This window comes from Pan troglodytes, chromosome 20 (genome assembly GCF_028858775.2).
Source record: "Pan troglodytes isolate AG18354 chromosome 20, NHGRI_mPanTro3-v2.0_pri, whole genome shotgun sequence".
In the NCBI taxonomy this organism is placed as follows: domain Eukaryota; kingdom Metazoa; phylum Chordata; class Mammalia; order Primates; family Hominidae; genus Pan; species Pan troglodytes.
This window is the reverse complement of record NC_072418.2, coordinates 52,060,543-52,086,345: the sequence shown is the minus strand read 5'-3', so window position 1 is coordinate 52,086,345 and position 25,803 is coordinate 52,060,543. Positions and strand designations below refer to the sequence as shown.

Sequence of the window (25,803 nt, the reverse complement as noted above, 5' to 3'; positions counted from 1 at the left end):
AGGGGACCCAGGAGGAATGAGATGGACACAAGTGGTGAGTTTCGGGGGAGCAGGGGCAACGATGTTTCTGGGGAGAGAAGCCCCGGGATGCGACGTCCTGTGCAATCTCAGAGGGTTCAGGGTTTGGAGACCCATGGGGTTGGAGGCTTTGGGAAAAGTCAAGGACTCGAGGCATGGGTGCCCCAGAATTCGGCTCTTGGAACTTCTAGAATAGGTGAAAAAGCGGTCTGGGCAATAGAGCAGAGAAGGCTGCCCAACTCAGGATGCCGGGGTTTAGGGAGGCCTCCGATAACAGATCTGAGGGAAAGGCCTGGGGCTCCAGGATTCCAGCAAGAGGTAGTCCCGGAATTCCGCGTCCCGCAGTCCTGTATGGGGGGCGCACCTTCTCCTCCAGCGCCCCCATGCGCTCCTTGAGGTGAAGCTGTAAGCGCTCGTTGGACTCGCTCAGCAGCTTGTCCACTGTCTCGGAAAGCCGCTTATTGTGGTCATCGTTCATCTTCTCCCGCTGCCGGGCCTGCGCAAAGCAGAGCGGGGCGGGTGTGTTAAGCCCACCCTGCCCAGACCACGGCCCTTCCTCTAAGCCCCGCCCCCAGGCCCAGCCCAGCCTCCTTATTAAGCTCCGCCCCAGCCTCGAAGCCCCACTCTCTGTGCAGTCTTCCGCCCCCTCACCCGCTGCAGCTCTTGATTCTTCTCTTCCAGCTGGGCCTCCAGCTGCCGAAGCCGCTCCTCAAAATTCCCATGACGTTCCTCGGCCTAGGAGATGGAACCCATGGCGTGTGACTTAGCCTTCCATGATCAGTCAGGCTCCCAGCCCCACCTCCTCCAAGGCTGAGCGCCAGGCTCCTCCCCTGCACCTTTGAGTCAGGCCCCGCCCCTGCGCCTAGTCCACTTTTTCAGGACCTGTTCCTTCCCTCTCAGGTTCCAGGCCACCGGTCCTTTCAGTCTAGGCTAGAGAACCCCGCTCCCATCCGTCCCCCGCGCAAACCTCCAGGCCCTCCCCATTCCAAGTCCTGTCCCTTTCCCAGCCCCTAGGCCCCACCCTTTCCCCCAAATCCGGGGTTCTGACCTCGCTCCTACCCCTCCAGATTCACGGCCCCGCCTCCTCTAGGCCCCACCCCTTCCCCACGCAAGGCCCCGACCCGAGTCCTCCCTGCACCTTGTTGAGCGCCGCCACGCGCTGCGCCAGCTGCGCCTCTATCTCGGGCAAGGTCTCCGCTTTCTGCAGCGTCTGCTGCAGCTTCTGCTTGGCGTCGTCCAACCACTCGGCCAGCTGACGGCTCTTCTCTTCACTCTGGGGGAGGGAGAGGCAGGGGGAGGGGACGGGCTGGGTCACTTGGGCCCCGGCACCGCCCCCATCGCCCCTCCCGGCCGCGCCCCCACCTGCCGATACAGCGACTCCTTGCTAGCTAACTCGTTCTCCAGTTTGTCGTTGGCGTCGTGCAGAGACGTGGCCTCCCGCTGGGCGCTCAGGTAGCGCTTCTCCAGTGTTGTAATCCGCTCCTCCATATCTTCCCGCTGCGCCAGCGCCTGCGGAGGTAGCAAAGGGCCCCGTGGACTGCGAGCCCCTGGGGGAGAGGACGGGGCACCCCCTTGTTCCCTGGGAAACAAAGTGCCCTGACATGGGAGTCAGAATGGTGGTGTCACACCCTCTAAGAGCTCCCAGGACTAGCCCATCTTAAGTCCCTGCCACCTACCTGCGAGTTAAAATGGTGATGCTACACCTCCCATGAGCTTATAGGACACTACAGGCTCAGATCCTCCAGGTGCAGAGGATCTGAGGCCTGTGGGATGTGAAGTCTCCACTCCAGCCCTCTCCTCAAAACCCAGGCCTTGGATTTCTCACTAATTTCTGGCATAGAGCAGACTTAGAATCAAACAGCAAGTGTCCTGGGGTCTCATGGGAAATAAGGATCCCTTCTACCTAGAAGGCAACACCTCTCAAGAGCTACCAGGGTACCAGAGGCTTAGAACCCCAAAAGAAGTGCTTCAAGTTCTTATGGGAGATGGACCCTCATCTGGTAGCCCACGTGGTGGGGCTACATTTCCCAATAGCCCCTGCGGCTATCCAGGCTTAAAATCCCAGATGAAGGTTCTCTCTCTCTCTTTCTTTCTTTCTTTCTTTTTTTTTTTTTTTTTTTTTGAGAGAGAGTCTTGCTCTGTCACCCAGGCTAGAGTGCAGTGGTGCGATCTCGGCTCACTGCAACCTCCACCTCCTGGGTTCAAACGATTCTCCTGCCTCAACCTCTCAAGTAGCTGGGATTACAGGCACCCGCTGCCATGCCTGGCTAACTTTTGTATTTTCAGTAGAGACGGGGGTTTCACGATGTTGGCCAGGCTAGTCTTGAACTCCTGACCTCAGGTGATCTGCCTGCCTTGGTCTCCCAAAGTGCTGGGATTACAGGCGTGAGCAACCAGCACTCTGGCTGGAGTGCAGTGGTACGGATCTCGGCTTACTGCAACTTCCACCTCCCAAGCTCAAGTGATTCTTATGCCTCAACTTTTTTTTTTTTTTTTTTTTTTTTCGAGACGGAGTCTCGCTCTGTTGCCCGGGCTGGAGTGCAGTGGCACTATCTCGGCTCACTGCAAGCTCCGCCTCCCGGGTTCACGCCATTCTCCTGCCTCAGCCTCCCGAGTAGCTGGGACTACGGGCGCCTGACATCACGCCCGGCTAAATTTTTGTATTTTTAGTGGAGACGGGGTTTCACTGAGTTAGCCAGGATGGTCTCGATCTCCTGACCTCGTGATCCGCCCGCCTCGGCCTCCCAAAGTGCTGGGATTACAGGCGTGAACCACTGCACCTGGCATGCCTCAGCCTCTCTAGTGGCTGGGACTAAAGGCACCCACCACCACGCCCGGCTAATTTTTTTTTTAAGTAGTGACGGGGTCTCGCTATGTTGCCCAGGCTAGTCCTAGTGCTCACTCTTCTTTCTCATCCACTGCCTTCAAGAATCCAGGTCCACATTTCCCAGCAGCTCCCTGGGGTCACTGGGATTAGGATAAAGCGGCCTAAGCCAGAAAGGGGTGAAATACCCACAAAACATTCCATTTAGAGGCTGGACGCAGTGGCTCACACCTGTAATCCCAGCACTTTGGGCCGAGGCGAGCTGATCACTTGAGGTCAGGAGTTCGAGACCAGCCTGGCCAATATGGTGAAACCCCATTTCTACTGAAGATACAAAAAAGAAAAATTAGCCAGGTGTGGTGGTGCACACCTGTAGTCCCAGCTACTAGGGAGGCTGAGGCAGGAGAATCGCTTGAACCTGGGAGGCAGAGGTTGCAGTGAGCCGAGATCCCGACACTGCACTCCAGCCTGGGCGACACAGCTAGACTCCATCTCAAAAAAAAAAAAAAAAAAAAAAAAAGAGGCTGGGTGCGGTGGCTCACTACTGTAATCCCAACACTTTGGGAGGCCGAGGTGGGCGGATCAAGAGTTCAAGACTAGCCTGGCCAACATAGTGAAACCCCATCTCTACTAAAAATACAAAAAAAAAAAAAAAAAAAAAAAAAAATTAGCGGTGCATGGTGGCAGGTGCCTGTAGTTCTAGCTACTTGGGAGGCTGAGGCAGGAGAATCTCTTGAACCCGGGAGGCAGAGGTGGCAGTAAGCCAAGATCACACCACTGCACTCCAGCCTGGGCGACACAGCCAGACTCTGCCTCACAAAAGAAAAAAAAAATCCATTTAGAGGCACCAGAGAAGGACCCAAAGTTAGGTAACAAAGTAATTACGAGCAGTTATGGAGCGCCTACTCTGTGCCACAGGCTCACCCTCTGATGAGAATCATACATTTCCTTTCACAGGTGGGAAAACTGAATCTCAAAGAGGAGTCACCCAGCCTGTGGACTGAATCGAGGTTCCGCCATTCATGAGCAATGCGCGAGGGAGAGCTCTACGGGAAGGCGAGGGACCCAGGGCAGCCCGCCTCCCTGGGGGCCTCACCTCCTTGAGGTCGCGCTGCAGCTTGGAGTTGGCTTCCTCTGCCTTGCCCAGCTCACGGTGCGCGGTGCCCAACTCCTCCTCCAGCTGGCTCATCTGACGGCACAGCACCGCCAGGCGCTCCCGCAGCTGGCACACCTCGGCGCGCTGCCGCTCCAGGGCCTCCTCCAGCTCTGCTGTGCGCCGGTTGGAATCCCCGCCAGGACCCAGGCCATTGGCAAGAGTCTGGAGTGAGGGAAGGAAGGGACAAGATCCCAGAGTGTCTCCGGAGACACAGAGGAAATCCAAGGAGAAAGTCAATCAGCTGAAAGTAGATCAAAGATCAATAAGGATCATGCTGGTCAGAGTCCACGGGGGTCAGTGAAGGAGGTCACAGAAGTTCGCTAGGTGACCTGAATCAGAGGTCCAAGCTCTGTGACACTCTTACAGGTGCAGCCGTCTTAGGGCCAGTGAGGATGATACCAAACGTTACAAACACTATCACAAAGTCAGGGAGTTGAATGGAGCTCACGGAGAGGGGACTTCCATGTCTCACCTGCCCATCCCCATCCTTGCCCGGCTCTTCCAGCCCTGACCGCCGCCTAGACAGCTGTTCTCGAAGGTTCAGAGTCTGGAAGTGTGAAAGGGGAATCAGAGCACAGGGGCTCCCTGAACCCCCAGCTCTAGTTCTCACTGGCATTGGCCCTCTAAGGGGATAGGCGGCCCCATATGAGATGCCTCCGGTCGTGCTGGGGCCATGCCTACCCCACGGTTTACCCTTAGGCTCCCTCCCTCCTTATATCCCTCCTTAGCTGCCACCACGGAGGGCGTCTACCCTTACTCTTCCCCTTAGCCTCCTGGACAAAGTTTCCGCTTTTGCCCCGCTTTTCCCCATTCAGTCACTTCCTCCTTAGTCCCAGCCTGAGCCCCAGCCCCTGGTTCTATCCTTAATCTCATTCTCACTGGGAGATTCTCCCCGTAGCCCTGCGCAATGCGTGCCCACTTAGGAACCCCACCGGTTTCTCTCCATAGTCCAACCCCATAGCTTGTCTGCCCTAGTCCTGCCCCAATAGATTCTCTCTGGAACCCACCCAACCGGCTCCGCCCCATGGGCAGCCCCTTAGCCCCTCCCCTTGGATTCAAATTCTCTGTCTTGGCCACACCCACACCTCCTGATTGCTCAGTTCCAGCTCCTCCTCGAGCACTGCCACGCGCTCCAGCGCCATCCGCAGCCGCTCCCGGACCTGGGGATCGGGGCAGGGCAACAGTCAGCTGGAGACAGATCCAGTTTAGGACAGTTGCCCCTGGTCCAGAACACCCCTGGGACGGATCCGATGGGCAGCTTTGGGGCTCCTGTCTCCATAACGGGTATGCAGCCGCAACCAGCTATCCAATCTGCCCCATCCACTGGTAGCCCCCATCCTGGTTTATTTTTCTGCTATCAAGCAGTCAGGTCCCAGTCTATGTATCCTGTCCCAATCAATCACAGTCAACATTCTTCCAACTCAGAACATCCCCAACCAATCACGGCCAGAATCTCTCCCACTCAGAACAGCCCCAGTCAACTATGGGTTTCCATTCTCCACCCCTGCTCTTCTAATTCTCATACCTTCTCATCCAGGGCCTTGTGGTGCTCGAAGAGAGACTTTAGAGCTTTGAGCACTTCTACCTCCGAGGAGACCCCACCCGGGGACTGGGCCTGGCGCTTCACCACGGTCATGCGCAGTGACCTCTCGTGCCTGGACACCAGGCACTCCAGGTGTTCCAGGAGCAGCTGCAAGCACACGGCATGGGGTCAAGGAAAAGAGGCAAGGGAAAAGGGGCAGATTTGAGAAAAAGGGTGACAGGTAGGGCGGACACATGGAGGAAAAGATGGAGCCATATAAAGGAGCACCGAGACAGGTCAGGAAAAGAGAGGAGGTCGGGGTCAAGGAAGCGGTGGTACAGAAAAGAGAAAAGTTATGGAGACAGGGAGGAAGGAGTGGCACCAGAGTGGGAGACCAGCCAGGAAGTGGGAGCAGGGAAGAGGAGAAGACAGAAAGGCGAGATGGGGAAAAAAAATAGGTCACGCTGCAACACTGAGAGGCCCCGCCCCCCACTTCAACACCACGAGGCCCCGCCCCCACTTAGGCCCCGCCCTCAACACCCCTCACCCGCGTGTTGTTCCGTTCCGCCTTCAGCTCTGCAATCTCTTCCTCCCTCTCCAGCAGCTGCTCCCGACATAAGTTCAGCTCCTTCGTCAGAGCTGCAAACTCCTGTCCAGACATTGGCAGGATCGGGACATTCGGCTCAATCCTTTCCCTGTCTCCTTCATTCACTGGGACTGGAAGTTTGAAGGTCCCGCCCTCCCTGCTAAGTCCCGCTGTCCCTTGCCACTCAGGCCCCGCCCATTAACGGCAAGCCTCGCCCAGACTCCTCCCTTCCAGGCGCCAAGCCCGGCCCCTTCCGGACCGCCTTCTTCCCCCCGAGGCCCCGCCCCCTCAGGCCCCGCCCCTGTCCCGCCCAGACCTGGGGCAGCGCGATGCTGAGCTGGCGCTGCAGCGAGTCCTTCTCGTGGCCGAGCTCGCGCAGCCGCAGCTGCGCTGTAGCCAACCCGTCCTGTGCCTCGCGCAGCGTCTCCAGCAGGCGCTCGCGCTCCGTGAGCATCGTGACCATGAGGCGCTCCAGCTCCCCGCCCGCCTCGTCCGGGCCCAGCGCCGAGCCCCGCCGGCCATCCTCGCTGATGGTGGGCATCACCTCGCACATCATGGCGGCGGTGCGGGCCTGCGGGGCGGGGAGGGCAAGGAACAGACCGGCCTTGTCAAGGCACAACAGAGAAACTGAGGCACAGGCACTCGGATACCACGTAGGGGAAATAGTTGGGGGCAAACCAAGCACTGCACAGAAGAAACTGAGGCCCAGGCACTGTGATCATGACACTGGGAAACAGGCACCGCCACCCTGTCACTCCACCGGGCAAACCAAAGATTGGCCACCAGGTGCTGCCAGGGGAAACTGAGGCCTATTCTTTTTTTTTTTTTTTTAACAGGGTCTCACTCTGTCACCCAGGCTGGAGTTCAGTGGCGCGATCACGGCCCACTGCAGCCTGAACGACCCAGACTCGAGCAGTCCTCCCAACTCAGCCTCCTGAGTAGCTGCGACTACAGGCACACACCAGCATACCTGGCTAATTTTTTTCTTTTCTTTTCTTTTCTTTTCCTTTCCCTACTTTCTATCTTTTTTTTTTTTTTTTTTTTTTTTTTAGCTGGAGTGATCTGTCACCGAGGCTGGAGTGCAGTGATGCGATCTCGGCTCACTGCAGCCTCCACCTCCCGGGTCCAGGTTCAAGCAATTCTCCTCCCTCAGCCTCCCGAGTAGCTGGGATTACAGGAACCCGCCACCATGCCCAGCTAATTTTTGTATTTTTAGTAGAGACAGGGTTTCACCATGTTGGCTAGGCTGGTCTTGAATTCCTGACCTCGTGATCTGCCTGCCTTGGCCTCCCAAAGTGCTGGGATTACAGACATGAGCCACCGCGCCTGACCTTTTTTTTTTTTTTTTTTTTTTTTTTTTTTTTTGTGGAGATGAGGTCTCACTCCTGGACTCAAGGGATCCTCCTGCCTCAGCATCCCAAAGTATGCCACTGTGCCTGTGCCATTGCTCTTAGGAAAACAGTCCTGGCTACCTGGGTGAGAGGATTTGGGAAAACTGAGGTCAGACTCCAACAGACACTGGCAGCAAACCTAAGCCTAGCCCACTCAAAGGAACCAAAGCTGGCCGACCCTGGTATCGTATGAGTGAATGTGGAGAAAATCAGTGTCTACCTATTCTGGCTCTACTGAGAATCCCCCTCAACCCACTGCATGGGTAGGAAAACTGAGGCCCAGACCAGAACCATGCCTTAAGAAGGCCACAGGGCCAAGGGACCCAGGATTAGGTCACTAGGATGTGGTTACCTGTATAATGTCACAGGGTTGGTCTCACCTACTAGCCAGCCCAACTCCTGCCTCCGTCAATTTCCCAGAAATCTGGACCCCGGCTCCCTAAGAATCTAAAGACCTACTCCATTTGGGAAAAGAAAAAAAAAAAAAAAGCAAGGCCAGGACTGGGCGCAGTGGCTCATGCCTGTAATCCCAGCACTTTGGGAGGCCGAGATGGGCAGATCACTTGAGGTCAGGAGTTCAAGACCAGGCTGTGCAACATGGTGACCCCCGTCTCTACTAAAAATACAAAAAAAAATTAGCCGGGCATGGTGGCATGCGCCTGTAGTCCCAGCCACTGGGGAGGCTGAGGCACAAGAATCGCTTGAACCCGGGAGGTGGAGGTTAGAGTGAGCCGAGATAGCACCACTGAACTCCAGCCTGGGCAACAGTGTGAGATTCCATTTCAAAAAAAAAAAAAAAAAACAACACAGTAACGGCCGGGCAAGGTGGCCCACTCATGTAATCCCAGCACTTTGGGAGGCTGAGGCTGGCGGATCACGAGGTCAAGAGATTGAGCCCAGCCTGGCCAACATGGTGAAACCCCATCTCTACTAAAAATACAAAAATTAGCTTGCGTGGTGGCACGCACCTGTAGTCCCAGCTACTCGGGAGGCTGAGGCAGGAGAATCGCTTGAACCCGGGAGGCAGAGGTTGCGGTGAGCCAAGATCGTGCCACTGCACTCCAGCTTGGCGATATAGAGAGACCCAGTCTCAAAAAACAAAAAACAAAAAACAAAAACAAAAACAAAAAAAATACCAGTATGGCCAGGACCATGCTTGTCACTTCTTCACCCTCTTCACGACCCAGAAGTCCAAGAACTAGCTCCCGCCTCCCTCAGGTCACAGGAGTCTAAGACCCAGTCCGTTTCGTCTCTCAGACCCCAGGAGCCTGCGCCTCCAGCCCCCACCTCCCCATTCCCAGGAGTCGGAGACCGCACCCCTCTCCTCCCCTAAGAGACAACAGTCTGGGCTCTCAGCTTCCTCGCTTAGACCCAGAAGTCCCAGGCTTCAGGCTCCTCCTCCCCCAGGCCCCTGGGTGCACAGCTCCTCCTCCAGGACCCAGGAGTTCTGGGACGCTCCCACCAACCCCAGCCCCAGCCCTCTTGAAGCTATACCCAAGGGCGGGGGACAAGGAAGGGGCGGGGTTTCTGGGGCGGGAAGCCTGGACTTGGGTCCCTAGAGCCAGGGGCAGGGCGGAGATGAAGCCAGGCCCCCTGAACCGCTCCCTCCACACACATCAGGTCCGACGGGTCCAGCTGGCCCGGCCGAAAGCAGGAGGGACTTTCACTCAGTTCCTTCTTTTCCTTCTCTCCCTGCGGGCAACGCATAACCGGTTCTGAGCGTGGATAATTCCCAGCCCCGCCCAATATGCGGACTGTGTCCAAAGCCTGGGAATGGGGCCTTGGACTTCTGTGAGGAGAGGAGGGCCTGAGGGCCGTGGGCCCTGGGAGAGGAGGCAGCTGGGTTCCTGTCCCCTTGGGTGTTTGAAGTGGTGCATCTGAGAATCTAGGCAGGCGAATCCCAGCACTCAGAGGAAAGATTCAGGAAAACGATTCTAAGAGGGCAAGCCAGCCATAGGCAAAAAACCAACATGATCTCTATTTTTTTTTTTGAGACGGAGTCTCACTCTATCGCCCAGGCTGGAGTGCGCTGGCGCGATCTCGGCTCACTGCAACCTCTGCCTCCCGGGTTCAAGCGATTCTCCTGCCTCAGCTTCCCAAGTAACTGCGACTACAGGCTCGTGCCGCCACGCCCGGCTAATTATTTTTTGTATGTTTAGTAGAGACGGGTTTCACCATGTTAGCCAGGATGAGCTCAATCTCCTGACCTCGTGATCCACCCGCCTCGGCCTCCCAAAGTGCTGAGATTATAGGCATGAGCCACCGCGCCCAGCCCCAACATGATATCTAAAACCAGCAACCCACTCTGACGATGCAACGCAGATGTTTTGGGGAGGCTGTTCCAGAGCCTTAAATTGACCGAGAAGGAAATAAAAAACACAGCAAGGCTGGACATAGAACCTAGAAGGTTACTACACACAGTACAGGGTGGGGAATAGACTTACGCTTCCACGCTTTCAATGGCTTGGGGTAAGAACCGCTCATAGGCCTAAGTAGAGTAATCTAGAACTAAGTTCTGAAGCCTATCATCTAGAACCAGCCAAGAGCAACCCAATAACTTAGTGTCCAGGTCACCCCAGAACCCCACATACATAATGACACCCATTAATATACCTAATGCAACACATAACAAACATAGTCAGCAGATAAAATCTAGAACTCAGAGCCTGCTAGGGATGAAGGTATAACACAGAATATAGCAGGGGACCAGGCGCGGTGGCTCATGCCTGTAATCCCAGCACTATGGGAGGCCAAGGTGGGAGGATCACTCGAGCCCAGGGGTTTGAGACCAGCCTGGGAAACATGGTGAAACCCTGTCTCTACAAAAAAATACAAAAATTAACCAGTCTCATAACCTGGTCTCAAAATAAATAAATAAATAGATTTTTAAAAATTTAATTACATTTTTAAAGAAGAATATAGCAGGAGTCACATCCTTGGTTTTATCATGTGTCTAAGAGTTTGCTTGGAACTTAGAAGTGTCTATAGGGCGGGGAGGGGGAGGGATCAAAAGGATGCATGTTGAGAATTGAGCATTTCCTGGAATAAAGACTGAGGCTGGCAAAGGAGGGGGGCTGTTCTGGAAATAAGGACATTTCTAGGCTGAAGGCTCCAGAAGAAGAGAGAGCCTAGAACAAGCTTAGAATGCCAAAGTGGCAGATGGAGGAGAAAACCCACGATCCACCAGGGGACAAGTTCTAAACTAAGGCTGCACTGGGGAAATAATGACAGAAAATGAATGGGCCTAGAACCTAGAACCGGGGGAAGGAAAACATTATGTAGAACACTTCACTGGGAATCTTTTACATTTAAGAACATGAGGCCGGGTGTGGTGGTTCACGCCTGTAATCCCAGCATTTTGGGAGGCTGAGCCCAGGGGATCATTTGAGGTCAGGATTTCGAGACCAGCCTAGCCAACATGGTGAAACCCCATCTCTACTAAAAACACAAAAATTAGCCAGGCATGGTGGTACACACCTGTAATCCCAGCTCCTCAAGGGGCTGAGGCAGGAGAATTTGCTTGAACACGGGAGGCGGAGGTTGCAGTGAGCCGGGATTGCGTCACTGCACTCTGGCCTGGGCAACAGAGTGAGACTCGATCTCAAAAAAAAAAAGAATGTGAAATTAGGGCCAGGCACAGTGGCTCATGCTTGTAATTCCAGCACTTTGGAAGGCCAAGGTGAGAGGATCGCCTCAGTAACATAATGAGATCCAATGTCTAAACAACGATAACAGGCCGGGCGTGGTGGCTCACACCTGTAATCCCAGCACTTTGGGAGGCAGGAGGGGGATCACTTGAGGTCAGGAGTTCGAGACCAGCCTGGCCAACATGGCAAAACCCTGTCTCTATTAAAAATACAAAAAAAATTAGCCAGGCGTGGTGGCATGTGCCTGTAGTCCCAGCTATTTGGGAGGCTGAGGCAGGAGAATTGCTTGAACCCGGGAGGCAGAGGTTGCAGTGAGCTGAGATCATACCACTGCACTCCAGCCTGGGTGACAGAGTGAGACTCCGTCTCAAAAATAACATAAAAACTAAACAACAGGCCGGGCGTGGTGGCTCCTGCCTGTAATCCCAACACTTTGGGAGGCAGAGGCAGGAGGATCACGAGGTTAACAGATAGAGACCATCCTGGCTAACACGGTGATACCCCGTCTCTACAAAAAATTAGCCGGGCATGGTGGTGGGCGCCTGTTGTCCCAGCTACTCGAGAGGCTGAGGCAGGAAAATGGTGTGAACCCGGAAGGCGGAGCTTGCAGTGAGCTGAGATCGCGCCACTGCACTCCAGCCTGGGGGACAGAGTGAGACTCCATCCCCCGCCAAAAAAAAAAAACAACTAAACAACAACAACAAAAAAGAATGTGCAATTAGATAGAACTTCCTTAGAACCTAAAACAGGGAAACAGGGAAGGGCATTCTAGAATCAATGGCACGAATTAGGAAGCCTAGAGCACATACTTGGAACGCACACATCTTAGAAGTTAGATTGTTCCTGGGAAGAGAATGGAATCTAGAACAATGTGGCTGAAACCTGGAACACACTTGAAATGAACATTTAGCAAAGAAGGAAGGACTTGTTGTTAGAACTTTGGAACATGTCTGAGGATACGGTGGGATCAGAATCTGGCTCAGGGGTCTTATCTAAATATATGAAAAAAACAAAGGCTGTGCACAGTGGCTCACGCCTATAATCCCAGCACTTTGGGAGGCTGAGGCGGGTGATCACCTGAGGTCGGGAACTCGAGACTAGTCTGACCAACATGGAGAAACCCCCATCTCTACTAAAAATACAAAAAATTAGCCGGGCATGGTGGTAGGCGCCTGTAATCCCAGCTACTCAGGAGGCTGAGGCAGGAGAATCGCTTGAACGCGGGAGGCAGAGGTTGTGGTGAGCCAAGATCGCAGCATTGCACTCCAGCCTGGGCAACAAGAGTGAAACTCCGTCTCAAAAAAAAAAAAAAAAAAAAAAAAAAAATTGGCATCTGGCCTAGAACTCAGACCATGCCTGAAATGAAAATGGAACACAGAACAGACATCAGCTGGGAGTGTTCTGGTGTTTAGAAGGAATCTAGAACATGGAGCAATGCAAGAACACATGTGCGACAAGAAATGTGGCCCGGCCAGGCGCGATGGCCATGCCTGTAATCCCAGCACTTTTGGGAGCCGACAGAGAAGGATCGCTTGAGCCTAGGAGTTTCAGACCAGTCTGGGCAACATGGCGAAACCCCCATCTCTACAATAAATAAATAAATAAATAAATAAATAAATAAAAAATTTTTTTTTGAGACGGAGTTTCGCTCGTCGTTCAGGCTGGAGTGCAGTGGCGCGATCTCAGCTCAATGCAACCTCCGCCTCCAGGGTTCAAACGACTCTGCTGCCTCAGCCTCCTGAGTAGCTGGGATTACAGGCATGTGCCACCACGCCTGGCTAATTTTGTATTTTTAGCAGAGACAGGGTTTCTCCATGTTGGCCAGGCTGGTCTCAAAATCCTGACCTCAGGTGATCCGCCCGCTTCAGCCTCCCAAAGTGCTGGGATTACCGGCATGAGCCACCGCGCCTGGCCAAAAAAAATTTTTTTTAATTAGCCAGGCCTGGTGGTGAGTGCCTGTGGTCCCAGCTACTCAGGAGGCTAAGGTGGGAAGATCACCTGAGCCCAGGAGGTGGAGGCTGCAGTGAGCTGTGATTGTGCCAGTGCACTCCAGCCTGGGCAACAGAGACCTTGTCTCAAAATAAATAAATAAATAGAAAGAAAGAAAGAAATTTGTATGGCAGCAGGTAGCTTCTAGATCTCCTTATGAGCCCAGGCCACAGAATACATCTGGAGGAGGTGATGTGTGTTTGGCTCATTGGCCTGGGAGAGTGTACTTGGAGAAGGGGAACTCATCTGAGCCTCAGGGGGCAATGGAGTGCTAGAAACATCTCAGCAAGCTGCGTCTTAGGGGAAAGAGTAGAGAGTCCTGAAGCCCGCCACCTGGGGTGACATGAGGATGAGACAGGGGTTTGGTAGGGCCACAGGAGATGTGAAGTTGATGGGGCAGAGTGATGAGGCTGTGAAGACCTGCTTCCTAAAAGTGAGACCTGAGAAACTAGATACCTGCTGGGGAGGGCAGTGGACAGAGCTGGGAGCCTGGACTCCTGAATCCTTGTGGAGGTAAATGATGGGGGATTGGAAGGTGAGAGCCTGAGGTCTTGTTTGGAGAGAGAGTTGAGGCAGACAGCCTCGGTAAAAGCTGGTGGGCAGTACGGAAGCTGGGGTCTGAACTCCTGGGTCCCTGAGGGGATAGGAGACTGGGACCAAGACATTTAGGTCCCCAAGTGGGAGTGTGAACAGAAGTCAGAGAACTGCATTGAGAATCACATTCCGGGTCCCCCAAAGGAAGGGAGTCATGGCGCCTGAGTCCCTCGGGGAGCAGATGCTGGGTGCCAGGAGGCTAAGTCTGTGTGTCTGCAGGGCACAGCGGCTGTTGAACGGGGTTCTAAGCAGAGCAAACGCTGGGGAACAGGATTCCTAGGTGCTGACGGGGTGAGGGCTACCACCTGGGGCCAGCAGAGGTGTAGACACGGACAGGCTTCCCGAACGGGGTGGGAGCTGCATCCCCGGGTGCCATGGTCCCCACGGCGACCAGAACAAGAAAATTCAGAAGCCCTGGATCCTCAGGGAGCAGCTGGAGTCCCAGGAACCTGGGGTGCCGAGGACGGGGCCACGAGCCTGGCAGGCAGAACCCAGAGGCTGGGGCGCCCTGGTCGGGGAGGGCCCGGGTATTCCCGGGTCAAAGGCGCGGCGGGGGGATCCCCGCGCCGCCTGCGCCCCCTCCCTGGTGGCGGCGGCAGGAGGTGGGGGGAGGCGAGGCTGCCGAGCGCGCTGACCATGGACAGCTCCAGAGCGGGCCTGTGTCCAGGGCGGCCGCCGAGCCTGCCTGGACCGTGGGACGCAGCCGGCTGTGCAAGCCCGAGGCTGGCGACGGGAGACGGAGTGCGCGAAGCGGGGACGATGCGGACGCGTCTGGGGAGTCTGGCACCGCCGCGGCGGGTGTCTGGAGCTCCCAGGACAGGGTCAGGAAGGGGGATCTAGGCTCTAGGAGGGGTCCCGGGGCCGGACCGGGAAATCCAAGCTCCTGGGCCCTGGAGGAGGCGCGAGGCGGCGGTGCGCCCGGGATTCTAGGGTTCGGTCGGGGACTCTGGGCGCCGGGAGGGGCACGCCTGAGTCCCCGGGGTTGGGGTGTGAAATCTGGGCTCGGGGGTCCCCTGGGATGAGGAAGGGAATCCGGGATCTCGGGGAGGCGGGGGAGGCTCGCCAAGGGGTCCCCAGGGTGGGCGCTGCCAGGAGGGCCGGGCCGGGCTCTTACCTGCCTGGTCCGCGGCGGCTGCGGGCGGAGCTGGGCTGCAGGAGGGACGTGGGGTGGAGTGGGGGGGCCGGGCGGGGCCCCTGGCAGCGGCCGGGGCCCGGCTCTGTCGCTTCGGAGCCCTGGAGCCCTGTCTCCGACGCTCGCGCGGGCTCCGCGTCTCTGGCTCCGGCTTGGGCGCTGGGGACCCCCCTCCCCCTCACGCTCTCACTGCCTTCTACCCCCAAAATAGCCCCCTGCCCCTGTCACCGATCAGCCTCCCCCCGCGAGGCCGCAGCCGCCAGATCCAGGGGTGCCCACCAGCGCCCCCCAAATCCCACCTTCCCCCCAAAAAAATTCCTCCTCCCTCCCCCTCCCCCCCCACGGCTCCCGGGCGGTCGTGGCCCCTTTAACAGGAGACTGACAAACGGCGAAGAGCGGCCAATGGGAGAGAGCGTCGGCGCCGGCCGGCGACTAGACCCCACCTCCACACCGGCCGGGAGGGGTCGCGCGGGCGGAGAGCGAGAGGCGGGGCATAAGGCGCGTCGACCAATAGGCACGCGGCGTGAGGCGGCTGGGGCGGGAGGCGGAGCCCGGCAGGGGGATGATGTCACCTGGAGCGAGTAGCGCGCGGCGTGGAACGCGAGTCGCGACCCCGGCTCCCGGCAGTGGCGCGCACTAGCCCTCGCGCCGCACGGGACACGAGGGCTGGGCGGGCAGCGGGATGAGGCTAAAGGTTGGATTTCAAGGCGGGGGCAGCTTCCGGAAAGACGCGCTGTGTTTGGAAGGTGGAGTGAGCGCCCAGTGGGCGAGGGCACCTCATTCTGCACCCCTGCGCCCGCCTCGGGAACTGCACGCGGCACCCCCACCCGCGACTCCCACGCAGACAGTAGTGCGGCCTGCAGGGTTCCCCCGGCGGACGAGGCTAATGGTTCGCTCCGCCCCGCCCACACAGAGGCCGCCCACTGGCTCCGGCTGCGTTTCAGGACTCTGGAGGAAGGGACTTGGCCTTCGCCCTCAGACGCTCTTAAGGGTAGGCGGCGTTGTCCTCAGTTCTGCCCCAGCACTCAGACCCAGACTGGGTCCCTGCCTCCGCCCTCCGCCCTCGGACTAGTCTCTTGGAAGCCGGCCTGTCTCCGCCTTCAGACCTAGGGAGAGGTCTTAACCTCTGTTCTCAGACTCTGGAAAAGGTTTCTCAAGGGCTTGGCCTGACCTCAGCTCCTCGCATTCCCTCCACATCTCAAGACACCAACCCAGGGATGCAGGACAGACACACAGACACTCAGTGAGGGTCAAATATCTTTAAATAAAGTGCCAGGAACAATAAATACTGTACAGGAAGAGAGTGCACGTGAACGTCCAGATCTGTGGTTTCAACCTCGAGACTCCAAGGACCTGCAAGGGGGGTGGAGAAGGGACCCGGGATCAGGGAGGCTCCGGGTAGACAAGAGGGGCAGGACTGGGGTTGCAGAGGCAAGGGCCCAGGTAAGTGGGCTGAGGGATCCCAGCCACAGTAGGTTCCGTATCTTGGGATGGAAGGAAGCTAAGGGCTCCCCAGGGGATTTGGCCAAACTAGCCTGGGGTGAGAGCCTGGGCCAAGGGTCAAGGGTCAGGATCCCAGAGGAGGGGCCAGGGCTGGAAGATCCAGGAAGCATTGGCCTGGTTTGGGAGCCTGGGGTTAAAGGGAGCCCGTGGAGGTCCCAGGGGTGTGGTGACCCAGGGGCTCACGAGTAGCTCTGATGTTGTTGGCGCCGGCGGGCAGAGCGCATCTTCTCGAACCGGGCCTCCATCTCCTCCAGCACTCGCGGCGTGTAACGGACAACCAGCTTCACCGAGCCCTGGGCCGCCTTCAGTAGCTCCACCGCCTTCTCATGCTGCTCACCCTCAACGCTCTGCAGGGCCCAACACAGACAGCTGAGCCTGGGGCCCGCTGCCCTCGTCCAGCCCCCACTGGGAGATGGGACCCACTGCTAGTGAGCCTGGTGCCAGCCCTGAGATGGCAATGCCTCCTGTCCTCCTCGTGGGAGTCATTAACTCCTGGTTCAGTGTCCTCCTCCAAAACCTCCCAGGATTCCCATGTCAGGGACAGCCCCGTGTTCCCTCAGTCCCTGGCCAAACGTCCAGACCCATCTTTGTGGCCTCCCTGCCCACAGCCCACTAATGTCCGCCTGCCTTGACTCCCTCTTTTTTGTCCCCACAGCCCTGGGCCAGCTCAGGCCTCGTCCTCTTTTCTCTGGACTCTTACCCCAGCCTCCTCCCTGGCCTGGCTTCTAATCTCTCCCCTCAGTTCATCTCCCATAGAGTCCCAGAGTGGTCCTTCTGCACCTGCAAGCTCAGTTTATCCCTGGCTCACCCCTCCCATAGCTCCCCAGCACCCATGGGACAAAGTCCCAGCTTCTCAGGCTGGCACTCAGGTCCTGTATGGCTGACCCCAGCCATCTCTCCAGTTATGCTTCCCTCAACTCTAACCACAATGAGTTTTTTTTGTTTTTGTTTTTGTTTTTTGAGAGGGAGTCTCACTCTGTCACCCACGCTGGAGTGCAGTGGTGCTATCTCAGCTCACTGCAACCTCTGCCTCCCAGGTTCAAGTGATTCTCCTGCCTCACCCTCCCAAGTAGCTGGGATTACAGGTGCCTGCCACCACACCTGGCTAATTTTTGTATTTTTAGTAGAGATGGGGTTTCACCATGTTGGCCAGGCTGGTCTTGAACTCCTGACCTCAAGTGATCCACGTGCCTCAGCCTCCCAAAGTGCTGGGATTACAGGTGTGATCCACCGCACCCAGCCTAACCACAGTGATTTTAATTACCTGCATGCCCCAGACCTCCATCAGAACTAAGCCCTTTCTTTTCAGCTCAGAGGTATGCCAAGTCAGTATCCTTATCTACAGTACCCTCAGCAGGAACACCCTGTACCTTGTTTGCCTGGAGAACTACTCATCCTTTAACACCCAACCCAAATGTTCCTTACTCTGCAAAACCTTCCTGTATCTACGCTGGCCTGGTGCCACATCTGGGCTGTCACAATACTTTGCACTTCTTCATTATTATGTCTCTGGATTAGGACTATTTCAGCCGGGGCCTACTGCCCTCCCCAGAGAGAGAAGGTTGAGTGTAGGGAGCTGAGGCCAACATCTCTCAGAGTCTGTAACATTGCCCAGCACAGGGCTAGCCATACAGACAGCACTCAGTGTGTGTTGAGTGAATGTCAAAAGCAGGGGCTATGCTACGTTAGACAGACTGTGTCCCCCAGTCCTGCCTCAGCCCTCCACTCACCACACCGTTCACCGACAACAGTTGATCCCCACGCTTGAGGCCTCCATGGCGGTCAGCCACACCCCCTGGGATGACCCGGGAGATGTAGATGGGCGAGTTTTGCTCTTTGCCACCCATGATGTTGAAGCCTAGGCCCTCATCCGTCTTGGGTAGCTCCACTACCCTGGGATGTGCGTGGCCCTCGCTGGCTGTGAAGGCAGCCACTGTGGCCTGGGAGAGAGAAAGTGACTGAAGATGAGGGCCCCTTCCAGGTGGGCATGAAAGCTGGGGTGGGGGATGTGGACCGAGGACAGCGATTTAGCCTGGGTTACTATCCCCAAGCATGGGACACTTGTCATGGCACAATGCACGATCCCCCTGTAATGACTGTGCGTCTCTTTCTGTTCACTTGCAAGAGAAAGTGTCCATTTGGTGTGTGTCTTGAATACCCCATACTTGCCAATCTTACTTTTTTTTTTTTTTTTTTTTTTGAGATGAAGTCTCACTCTGTTGCCCAGGCTGGAGTGCAATGGCATGATCTCCGCTCACTGCAACCTCGGCCTCCTGGGTTCAAGCGATTCTCCTGTCTCAGCCTCCGGAGTTGTAATCCAGCTGGGATTACAGGCACTCGCCACCATGCTCGGCTTTTTCTTTTTTTTTTTTTTTTTTGTATTTCTGTGGAGACGGGGTTTCACCATGTTGGCCAGGCTGGTCTCGAACTCCTGACCTCAACTGATCCACCTGCCTCGGCCTCCCAAAGTGTTGGGATTACAGGCGTGAGCCACCGTGCCTGGCCTCAATCTTACTTTTAAACAGAGGAAAGCCAGGCCTGGAGGGAGATCTGAGCCTCCGGACAGCAGCAAGAGGTAGCAGCATCTAACTATTGTGCAGTGAGAGGTCTGAGCGCCATGACTTTCCTGGTTTGCACTGTACAGATGTTGAAGGTTATCTTCTAGCCAACCATGCCATACTGTTTCCATTTGCAGTTGCTAAAGACGCCTTAGTATGACATTTAAGTTAAAAATGTGCGATTATTTACTAATAGTAAGGTGGCACGTAGATTTAGCAAAAATCATGAGGGAGGAAACAGAAATGACTGGCATGAAGGAGATACTGAGTTCGACTAGGCAGTTAAATAGACACCAGGAGCAATGGGGTGCGGGGCCCACCTTGGCTGTGGCATGGGCTCGGATCTCGGCGCTGCCGGTGATGTCCAGCGTGTCATAAAGCTGCTCATACACCTGGGTGAGGAGGCAGCGGCATCAGGGAGTCGCCAGCTCCTCCAGCCCTAGACGCAGGAGTTCAGGCCTCTAGACCCTCTCCCGCTACCACGCAAGGATCCGCCCCGCCCCCGCAACAGAAGCCCGAGAAAACTACAACTCCCGAAGAACCCCTGAGCTGAAGCATTGGCACCCCAAGGCGGGCCGCCTCGGGAGCTGCCGGGAGGCGTAGTCTCCGGGCTCGGGACAAGCAGGAGGAGGAGGAGGAGGACGACGGCCACCAGCTCGCGCCCCTGCGCCGCGCGCCCCTCACCTCTCGGATAGCGGAGCAGAAGCGGCTCTGCAGAACTCGCTGGAGGGCCTGCAGCTTCTGCGGCGGCAGCTCCCCGCTGCGCTGTAGTCGCTCGAGGAGCTCAACCGCCCGGGACACGTCTGCGGGGCGGGGGCGGGGGCGGGGCGCAGAAACCCCGAGTGTCAGAGACCCCGAGACGCAGAGAAGCAAGGAGAGCGGCGGAGTGAGGCCGAGCGCACAGTCCGGGGAGGACGGCCGAAGCCTAGTCGGACACCCCGCAGAGTCCAGGGTGGCGCAGGAGAGACTGCCACCAGCGGCCCTGCGGCCCCGCGGCCCCGGGACCCCTCCACAGGCCGGGGTGTAAGGCGGGCGCCCAGCGCCCCGGCCCGCGCCCAGGGAGCCTCCCACACCTAGCGACCGCCCGGCCCCGGCGCCCGCCCCGCCCACCCCCGCCGGGTCCGCTGGCCCACCCGCACTGGCCTGACCCGGGAAGGGCGGGGACCGGGGGCTGGGTATGTAGGCCGCGGCCCGGGTGGGCAGGGCCCCCTGGCGCGCGCTTACCCCGCTCCAGCCCCAGCGGCTCCACCAGCGCAGCCATGTCGGCGCCACAGCTGCCAGCCGCCCGCCTGCCCTGGCGCCGGCGAGGAGGGCGGGGCTGCGCGAGGCCACGCCCCGGGCCACGGGCGCCCCCTGCGGAGGCGCAGCCTGGAGAGCGCCCAGCTCTCCCTCCCCCGACTGCTCCGACCACCTGCCGCGCGCCAGCCGCGGCCCTGCCCTCCGCCCCGGCCAGTCGGTCCTGTTGGCGACCCCTCCCACTGCAGGTTCGGTCTGTGTGTACCTTTCAGGATCCGTGTCTGCCTGCCCTCCACACCCGTCTATCCCCTGTCCATCCTTTCCCCACATTCATTCAACAAACTCTTGTGAAACATCTGAGCCCAAGGCGTGGACACCGTGGTGAGCAGGACAGCCAAGCCCACGGCCCGAACGAAGCTTCCAGTCTATAGGGGAGGTAGACGACCAACCACGGCTGTGATGAGAGCTGAGAGTGGGGAGGTGATGATCTAGAAAACGAAGGAAATCCTAGAGGAGGGACATTGACATACACTCCTGGGAGGTAAGATGAACAAGAGGTGGAGCTTGGGTCACCCCCACCAGGCAGAAAGAGCCCACGTGGCTGGAAGCAGAGTTAGGATTGGTTGATGATGAGGTGAAAAGGTCGGCAGGATAGTTTATGCCTGGGCTGCGTTGGCATATGCGCCTTGAGGATTTGGGGCTTCATGCAAACTCCTAAGAGTAAAATATGACACTCAAATTTGTATTATTATATTATTATTATTATTATTATTATTATTATTATTTTTGAGACGGAGCCTCGCTCTGTCGCCCAGGTTGGGCCTCAAATTTGTATTTTAAGATCACTGGGGCCGGGCACGGTGGCTCACACCTGTAATCCTAGCGCTTTGGGAGGCTGCAGCAAGACTACTTGAGCCCAGGAGTTCAAGACCAGCATGGGCAATATAGTGAGACCTCGTATCTATTGAAAAAAAAAAATCACTGTAGCCACTGTGGAGACTGGTTTGGACAAGAACAATAGGAGAAGCAGCGGGGCAACTTAGGAGGCTACCACAGCCATCCAGGTGGCAGCTAGCACCAGGGCCAAAGCACAGAAGATGGGTGGGCAGATGTGGGAAATGTCTAGACAAGCCTTGGTGCTTGGCTATATAAGGGGATTGGGAGGTGCAGGAGAAGACAGTATTAAGGTGCTTTGGTGCCATTTTTAAGATGGTCTACACTGAAAGAGGGATACTGGATATTTTGTTTTTGAGACACAGTCTTCCCTCTGTTGCCCAGTCTCGAGTGCAGTGGCGTGATCTCGGCTCATTGCAACCTCTGCCTCCCGGGTGCAAGCAATTCTCCTGCCTCAGCCTCCTGAGTAGCTGAGAGTACAGGTGTGCACCTCCACACCTGCCAAATTTTTGTATTTTTCGTAGAGATGGGGTTTCACCATGATGGCCAGGCTGGTCTCGAACTCCTGACCTCAAGTGATCCACCTGCCTCAGCCTCCCAAAGTGGTGGGATTACAGGCGCGAGCCACCTTGCCTGGGCGATACTGGATATTTTGAATTTGAGGAGCCTATGCAGAATCCATGGGGAGAAACTATCGATCTAGGTCTAGGGCTCAAAAGAGCAACCTGGTCTGCAGGCATGTTTGAATATTGGGGCATAGGTGGTAAATAAAACCACCGGAGTGGATAAGAATGTCAGGGGCAAGCGAATATTAAGACGGCCTAGAACTGGTCCCCAGACCTCTCTAACACTTAAAAGTCAGGAGGACAGCAGAGAATGGCCTGAAATGTAGGCAGAAACCCAGGTGGGAGAAACCATGAGAAGAGGGGTTTTTAAATTTTATCTTCTTTTTTTGTTTGTTTTAGATGGAGGGGTCTTTGTTGCTCAGGCTGGTCTTGAACTCCTGGGCTCAAACAATCCCCCTGCCTCGGCCTCCCAAAGTGCTGAGTTTACAGGCACGAACCGCTGTGTCTGGCTGAGAGTGTTTTTAAAAAGAAGTGTGGCTGGGCATGGTGGCTTACGCCTGGAATCCCAGCACTTTGGGGGACCGAGGCGGGTGGATCGCCTGAGGTCAGGAGACCAGCCTGACCACATGGAGAAACCCTGTCTTTACTAAAAATACAAAAGTAGCCAGGCATGGTGGTGCATGCCTGTAATCCCAACTACTGGGGAGGCTGAGGCAGGAGAACTGCTTGAACCCAAGAGGTGGAGGTTGCGGTGAGCCGAGATCGTGCCATTGCATTCCAGCTTTGGGAAAAAGAGCGAAACTCTGTCTCAAACAAACAAAAAAAAAAGTGAGGCCAGGTGTGGTGGTCACGCCTGTAAGCATTTTGGGAGGCTGAGGCGGGCGGATCACCTGAGGTCAGGAGTTTGAGACCAGCCTGGCCAACTTGATGAAACCCCATCTCTACTAAAAATACAAAAAATTAGCTGGGCGTGGTGGCGGGTGCCTGTAATCCCAGCTATTTGGGAGGCTGAGGCAGGAGAATAGCTTGAACCCAGGAGGTGGAGGTTGTAGTGAGCCGAGATCATGCCATTACACTCCAGCCTGGGCAATAAGAGCGAAACTCCATCTTGGAAAATTAAATAAATAAATAAAAAATAAAAAAAGGAAGTGGTCAGTGGTATCATGCTCTAGAGAGGCCGAGGAGATGTGGACAAGACTTTGGAGAAAGTTGGCTGCTCTTCTGGTTCTGCTGGGTGGCGATATGGAGTCCAGAAAAGTGCTTGTTCCAAGTGGGAGGACTAGAGCAGGTTTGTCTGGCTGTCTCCTTCACTGTAGCTCTCTCTTTAGCAAAAAGTAATGTCTTTATGGGATTAAAAACAAAATCAAATAACACAGACAGGCTAATAATAGTGAAAAGCACCAGCCTCTACCTCTAACTCTACTCACTGTGAGAGGGAACTTACAGATGTTTAGTCTGAGAGCTGCTTCTGTGTCTAAGTAACATGCTATTTCTCTCTCTATATATACATATATATGTGTGTGTGTATGTGTGTGTGTATATATATATATATATCTGTCATCTATCTATTTATTTGAGGTGGAGTCTCTCTCTGTCATCCAGGCTGGAGTGCAGTGGCTGCAATCTCCACTCACTGCAACCTCTGCCTCCCCGGTTCAAGCGATTCTTCTGCCTCAGCCTCCCAAGCAGCTGGGACTACAGGCGTGCACCACCAAGCCCAGCTAATTTTTTGTATTTTTAGTAGAGACGGGGTTTCACCATATTGACCAGGCTGGTCTTAAACTCCTGACCTCGTGATCCACCTGCCTCGGCCTCCCAAAGTGCAGGGATTACAGGCGTGAGCCACCACACACGGCTACTTTTTAATTTTTTTGAGATGAAGTGGACTGTTGCCTAGGCTGGAGTGCAGTGGCACAATCTCAGCTCGCTGCAACCTCCGCCTCCCGGGTTCAAGCGATTCTCCTGCCCCTGTCTCCTGAGTGGCTGGGATTACAGGTGCCCCCCACCACACCCGGCTAATTTGTATATTTTTAGTAGTGACGGGGTTTCTCCATGTTGGCCAAGCTGGTCTTGAACTCCTGACCCTGAGTGATCTGCCCGCTTCGGCCTCCCAAAGTGCTAAGATTATAGGTGTCAGTCACTGCACCCGGCCCTTGATTTATCAATTTAGATGTAATAGATTACAGATTGATTTTCTGCTCTTACCATCTTTTCCCTAAGCTTCTGGGAAACTTCAGTCCTCTTACCCGACTCTGAACCAAATTGCTTTCTAGAAACTGCCATCCTGGAACTTCCTTCCACTGATCTCCTGAATTAGATCCAGTTTCTTCTTGTAAATCCTTCATTTTAGTGAAGTATGGCTTCAGTTATTCCTAAAGAGGTCGTGAGACGTCTCTTTCAAGAAAGTTTGAAGCTGGGCGTGGTGGCTCATGCCTGTAATCCCAGCACTTTGGGAGGCTGAGGTGGGAGGATCACCTGAAGTCAGGAGCTCGAGACCAGCCTGGCTAACATGGTGAAACCCCGTCTCTACTAAAAACACAAAAATTAGCCAGGCGTGGTGGCACATTCCCAGTTACTCAGGAAGCTGAAGCAGGAGAATCACTTGAACCCAGGAGGTGGAGGTTGAAGTGAGCCAAGATCGCCCATTGCACTCCAGCCTGGGTGACAGGAGCGAAACTCCGTCTCAAAAAAAAAAAAAGGTTTGTTCAAGTCAATCTTTCCTAGCATTTCAAGCATTGATAAGGAAGACTCCACATTATCTAGTGTCTCATCAACTACTAAATTCTTTTTTTTTTTTTTTTTTTGAGACAGTCTCGCTCTGTCCCCCAGGCTGGAGTGCAGTGGCACAATCTCGGCTCATTGCAACCTCCGCCTCCCAGGTTCAAGCAATTCTCCTGCCTCAGCCTCCCGAGTAGCTGGGACTACAGGCGCCCGCCACCACGCCCGGCTAACTTTTGTATTTTTAGTAGAGACAGTGTTTCACCATATTGGCCAGGCTGGTCTTGAACTCCTGATCTCAGGTTATCCACCTGCCTTGGGCTCTCAAAGTGCTGGGATTACAGGTGTTAGCCATCGCGCCCGGCTGTCTACTAAATTCTTTAGTGTGTGTGTGTGTGTTTTGTTGTTGTTGTTGTTGTTACAGGGTCTCACTTTGTTGCCCAGGCTGAAGAGCAGTTGTGCAATCATGGCTCACTGCAGCCTTTACCTCCCTGGGCTCAGGTAATCCTTCCACCTCAGCCTCCTATCTGGGACCATAGGCGCCCGCCACCACGTTTGGCTAATTTTTGTATTTTTTGTAGAGACCAGGCTTTTGCGATGTTGCCCAGGCTGGTCTCCATCTCCTGGGCTCAAGTGATCCTCCCACCTTGGCTTCCCAAAGTGTTGAGTTTACAGAGCCACCAGGCCTGGCCACCACCTACTTAATTCTTAATTTCACTTGTGTTTTCTAGTTCTAGAATTGCCATTTAACTTTTTGTTAGATTCCAGATTTTTTTTTTTTTTTTTTTGAGGCAGGGTCTTCCTGTCACCCAGGCTGGAGTGCAGTGGTGTGATCATAGCTCACTGAATCTCAAACTCCTTGGCTTAAAGAATCCTCCTACCTCTGCCTCTCAAGTAGTTAGATTCCTGATATCTCAACATTCTCCATCTTTTCCTTATTTTGTGAATATATCATAGTTATGATAACTCCAACATCTGAATCACCCCTGCCTGGGTCTCTTTCTATTGTCTATTTTGTTTCCCTCTTGGTTTTCAGCAAATTAAGTCCTTTCTAGCAAGGCTGGTAACTATTGAGTAGATGCTGAGTAATGGGTACTAAAAATAGTACATGTGGAGACTCGGAACGTTATCTTCTTCCAGAGTTTTCTTCTGACTAGCAGACTGCCTAAATCCTGAAAAAGTCTGGTTTTAGGCTTTCTTAGCCTGATTGATTATTTATTCTTTTTGAGATGGAGTCTCACTCTGTTGCCCGGGCTGGAGTGCAATGGCGCCATCTCGGCTCACTGCAACCTCCACCTCCCAGGTTCAAGCAATTCTGCCTCAGCCTCCCGAGTACCTGGGATTACAGGTGCTCACTACCATGCCTGGCTAATGTTTTGTATTTTTTAGTAGAGATTGGGTTTTGCCATGTTGGCCAGGATGGTCTCAAACTCCTGACCTCAGGTGGTCTGCCCGCCTCAGCCTCCCAA

The 25,803-nt window shown here is 55.2% G+C and overlaps 3 protein-coding genes across 5 annotated transcripts in view; 1 reads left to right on the top strand and 2 right to left on the bottom strand.

Moving 5' to 3' along the window:
• The window catches only part of PPFIA3 (PTPRF interacting protein alpha 3), a 31,723-nt gene extending 16,477 nt beyond the window's left edge, over nt 1-15,246 (bottom strand). For both annotated transcript variants that reach the window (XM_016936490.4, XM_016936491.4), the window contains exons 1-11: nt 14,842-15,246; nt 6,423-6,677; nt 6,068-6,169; nt 5,524-5,688; nt 5,084-5,158; nt 4,471-4,545; nt 3,939-4,160; nt 1,381-1,527; nt 1,157-1,291; nt 670-753; nt 383-514 (exon numbers count right to left, since the gene is read on the bottom strand). In XM_016936490.4, coding sequence (XP_016791979.1) covers nt 383-514; nt 670-753; nt 1,157-1,291; nt 1,381-1,527; nt 3,939-4,160; nt 4,471-4,545; nt 5,084-5,158; nt 5,524-5,688; nt 6,068-6,169; nt 6,423-6,662 — 1,377 coding nt within the window. In that variant the 5' untranslated portion in view covers nt 6,663-6,677; nt 14,842-15,246. The remainder of the gene's footprint in view (nt 1-382; nt 515-669; nt 754-1,156; nt 1,292-1,380; nt 1,528-3,938; nt 4,161-4,470; nt 4,546-5,083; nt 5,159-5,523; nt 5,689-6,067; nt 6,170-6,422; nt 6,678-14,841) is intronic.
• Nucleotides 15,247-15,420: 174 nt separating this feature from the next.
• On the top strand, nt 15,421-16,162 carry C19H19orf73 (chromosome 19 C19orf73 homolog). The gene has a single exon (XM_001172246.6). The coding sequence runs from the start codon at nt 15,542-15,544 to the stop codon at nt 15,929-15,931; it is 390 nt and encodes a 129-aa protein (XP_001172246.1). The 5' UTR covers nt 15,421-15,541; the 3' UTR covers nt 15,932-16,162.
• LIN7B (lin-7 homolog B, crumbs cell polarity complex component) lies at nt 16,104-20,249 on the bottom strand. 2 transcript variants are annotated; one of them, XM_016936496.1, is made up of 6 exons: nt 20,145-20,249; nt 19,605-19,723; nt 19,241-19,312; nt 18,093-18,302; nt 16,546-16,709; nt 16,104-16,212 (listed from the first exon to the last, which is right to left on the bottom strand). In XM_016936496.1, exons 1-6 carry the CDS (start codon nt 20,179-20,181, stop codon nt 16,191-16,193), a joined length of 624 nt encoding a protein of 207 aa, XP_016791985.1. In that variant the 5' UTR covers nt 20,182-20,249; the 3' UTR covers nt 16,104-16,190. The 2 variants fall into 2 exon arrangements, with proteins under 2 accessions (XP_016791985.1, XP_016791986.1); XM_016936497.2 differs by lacking the exon at nt 18,093-18,302.
• Nucleotides 20,250-25,803: the final 5,554 nt, after the last annotated feature.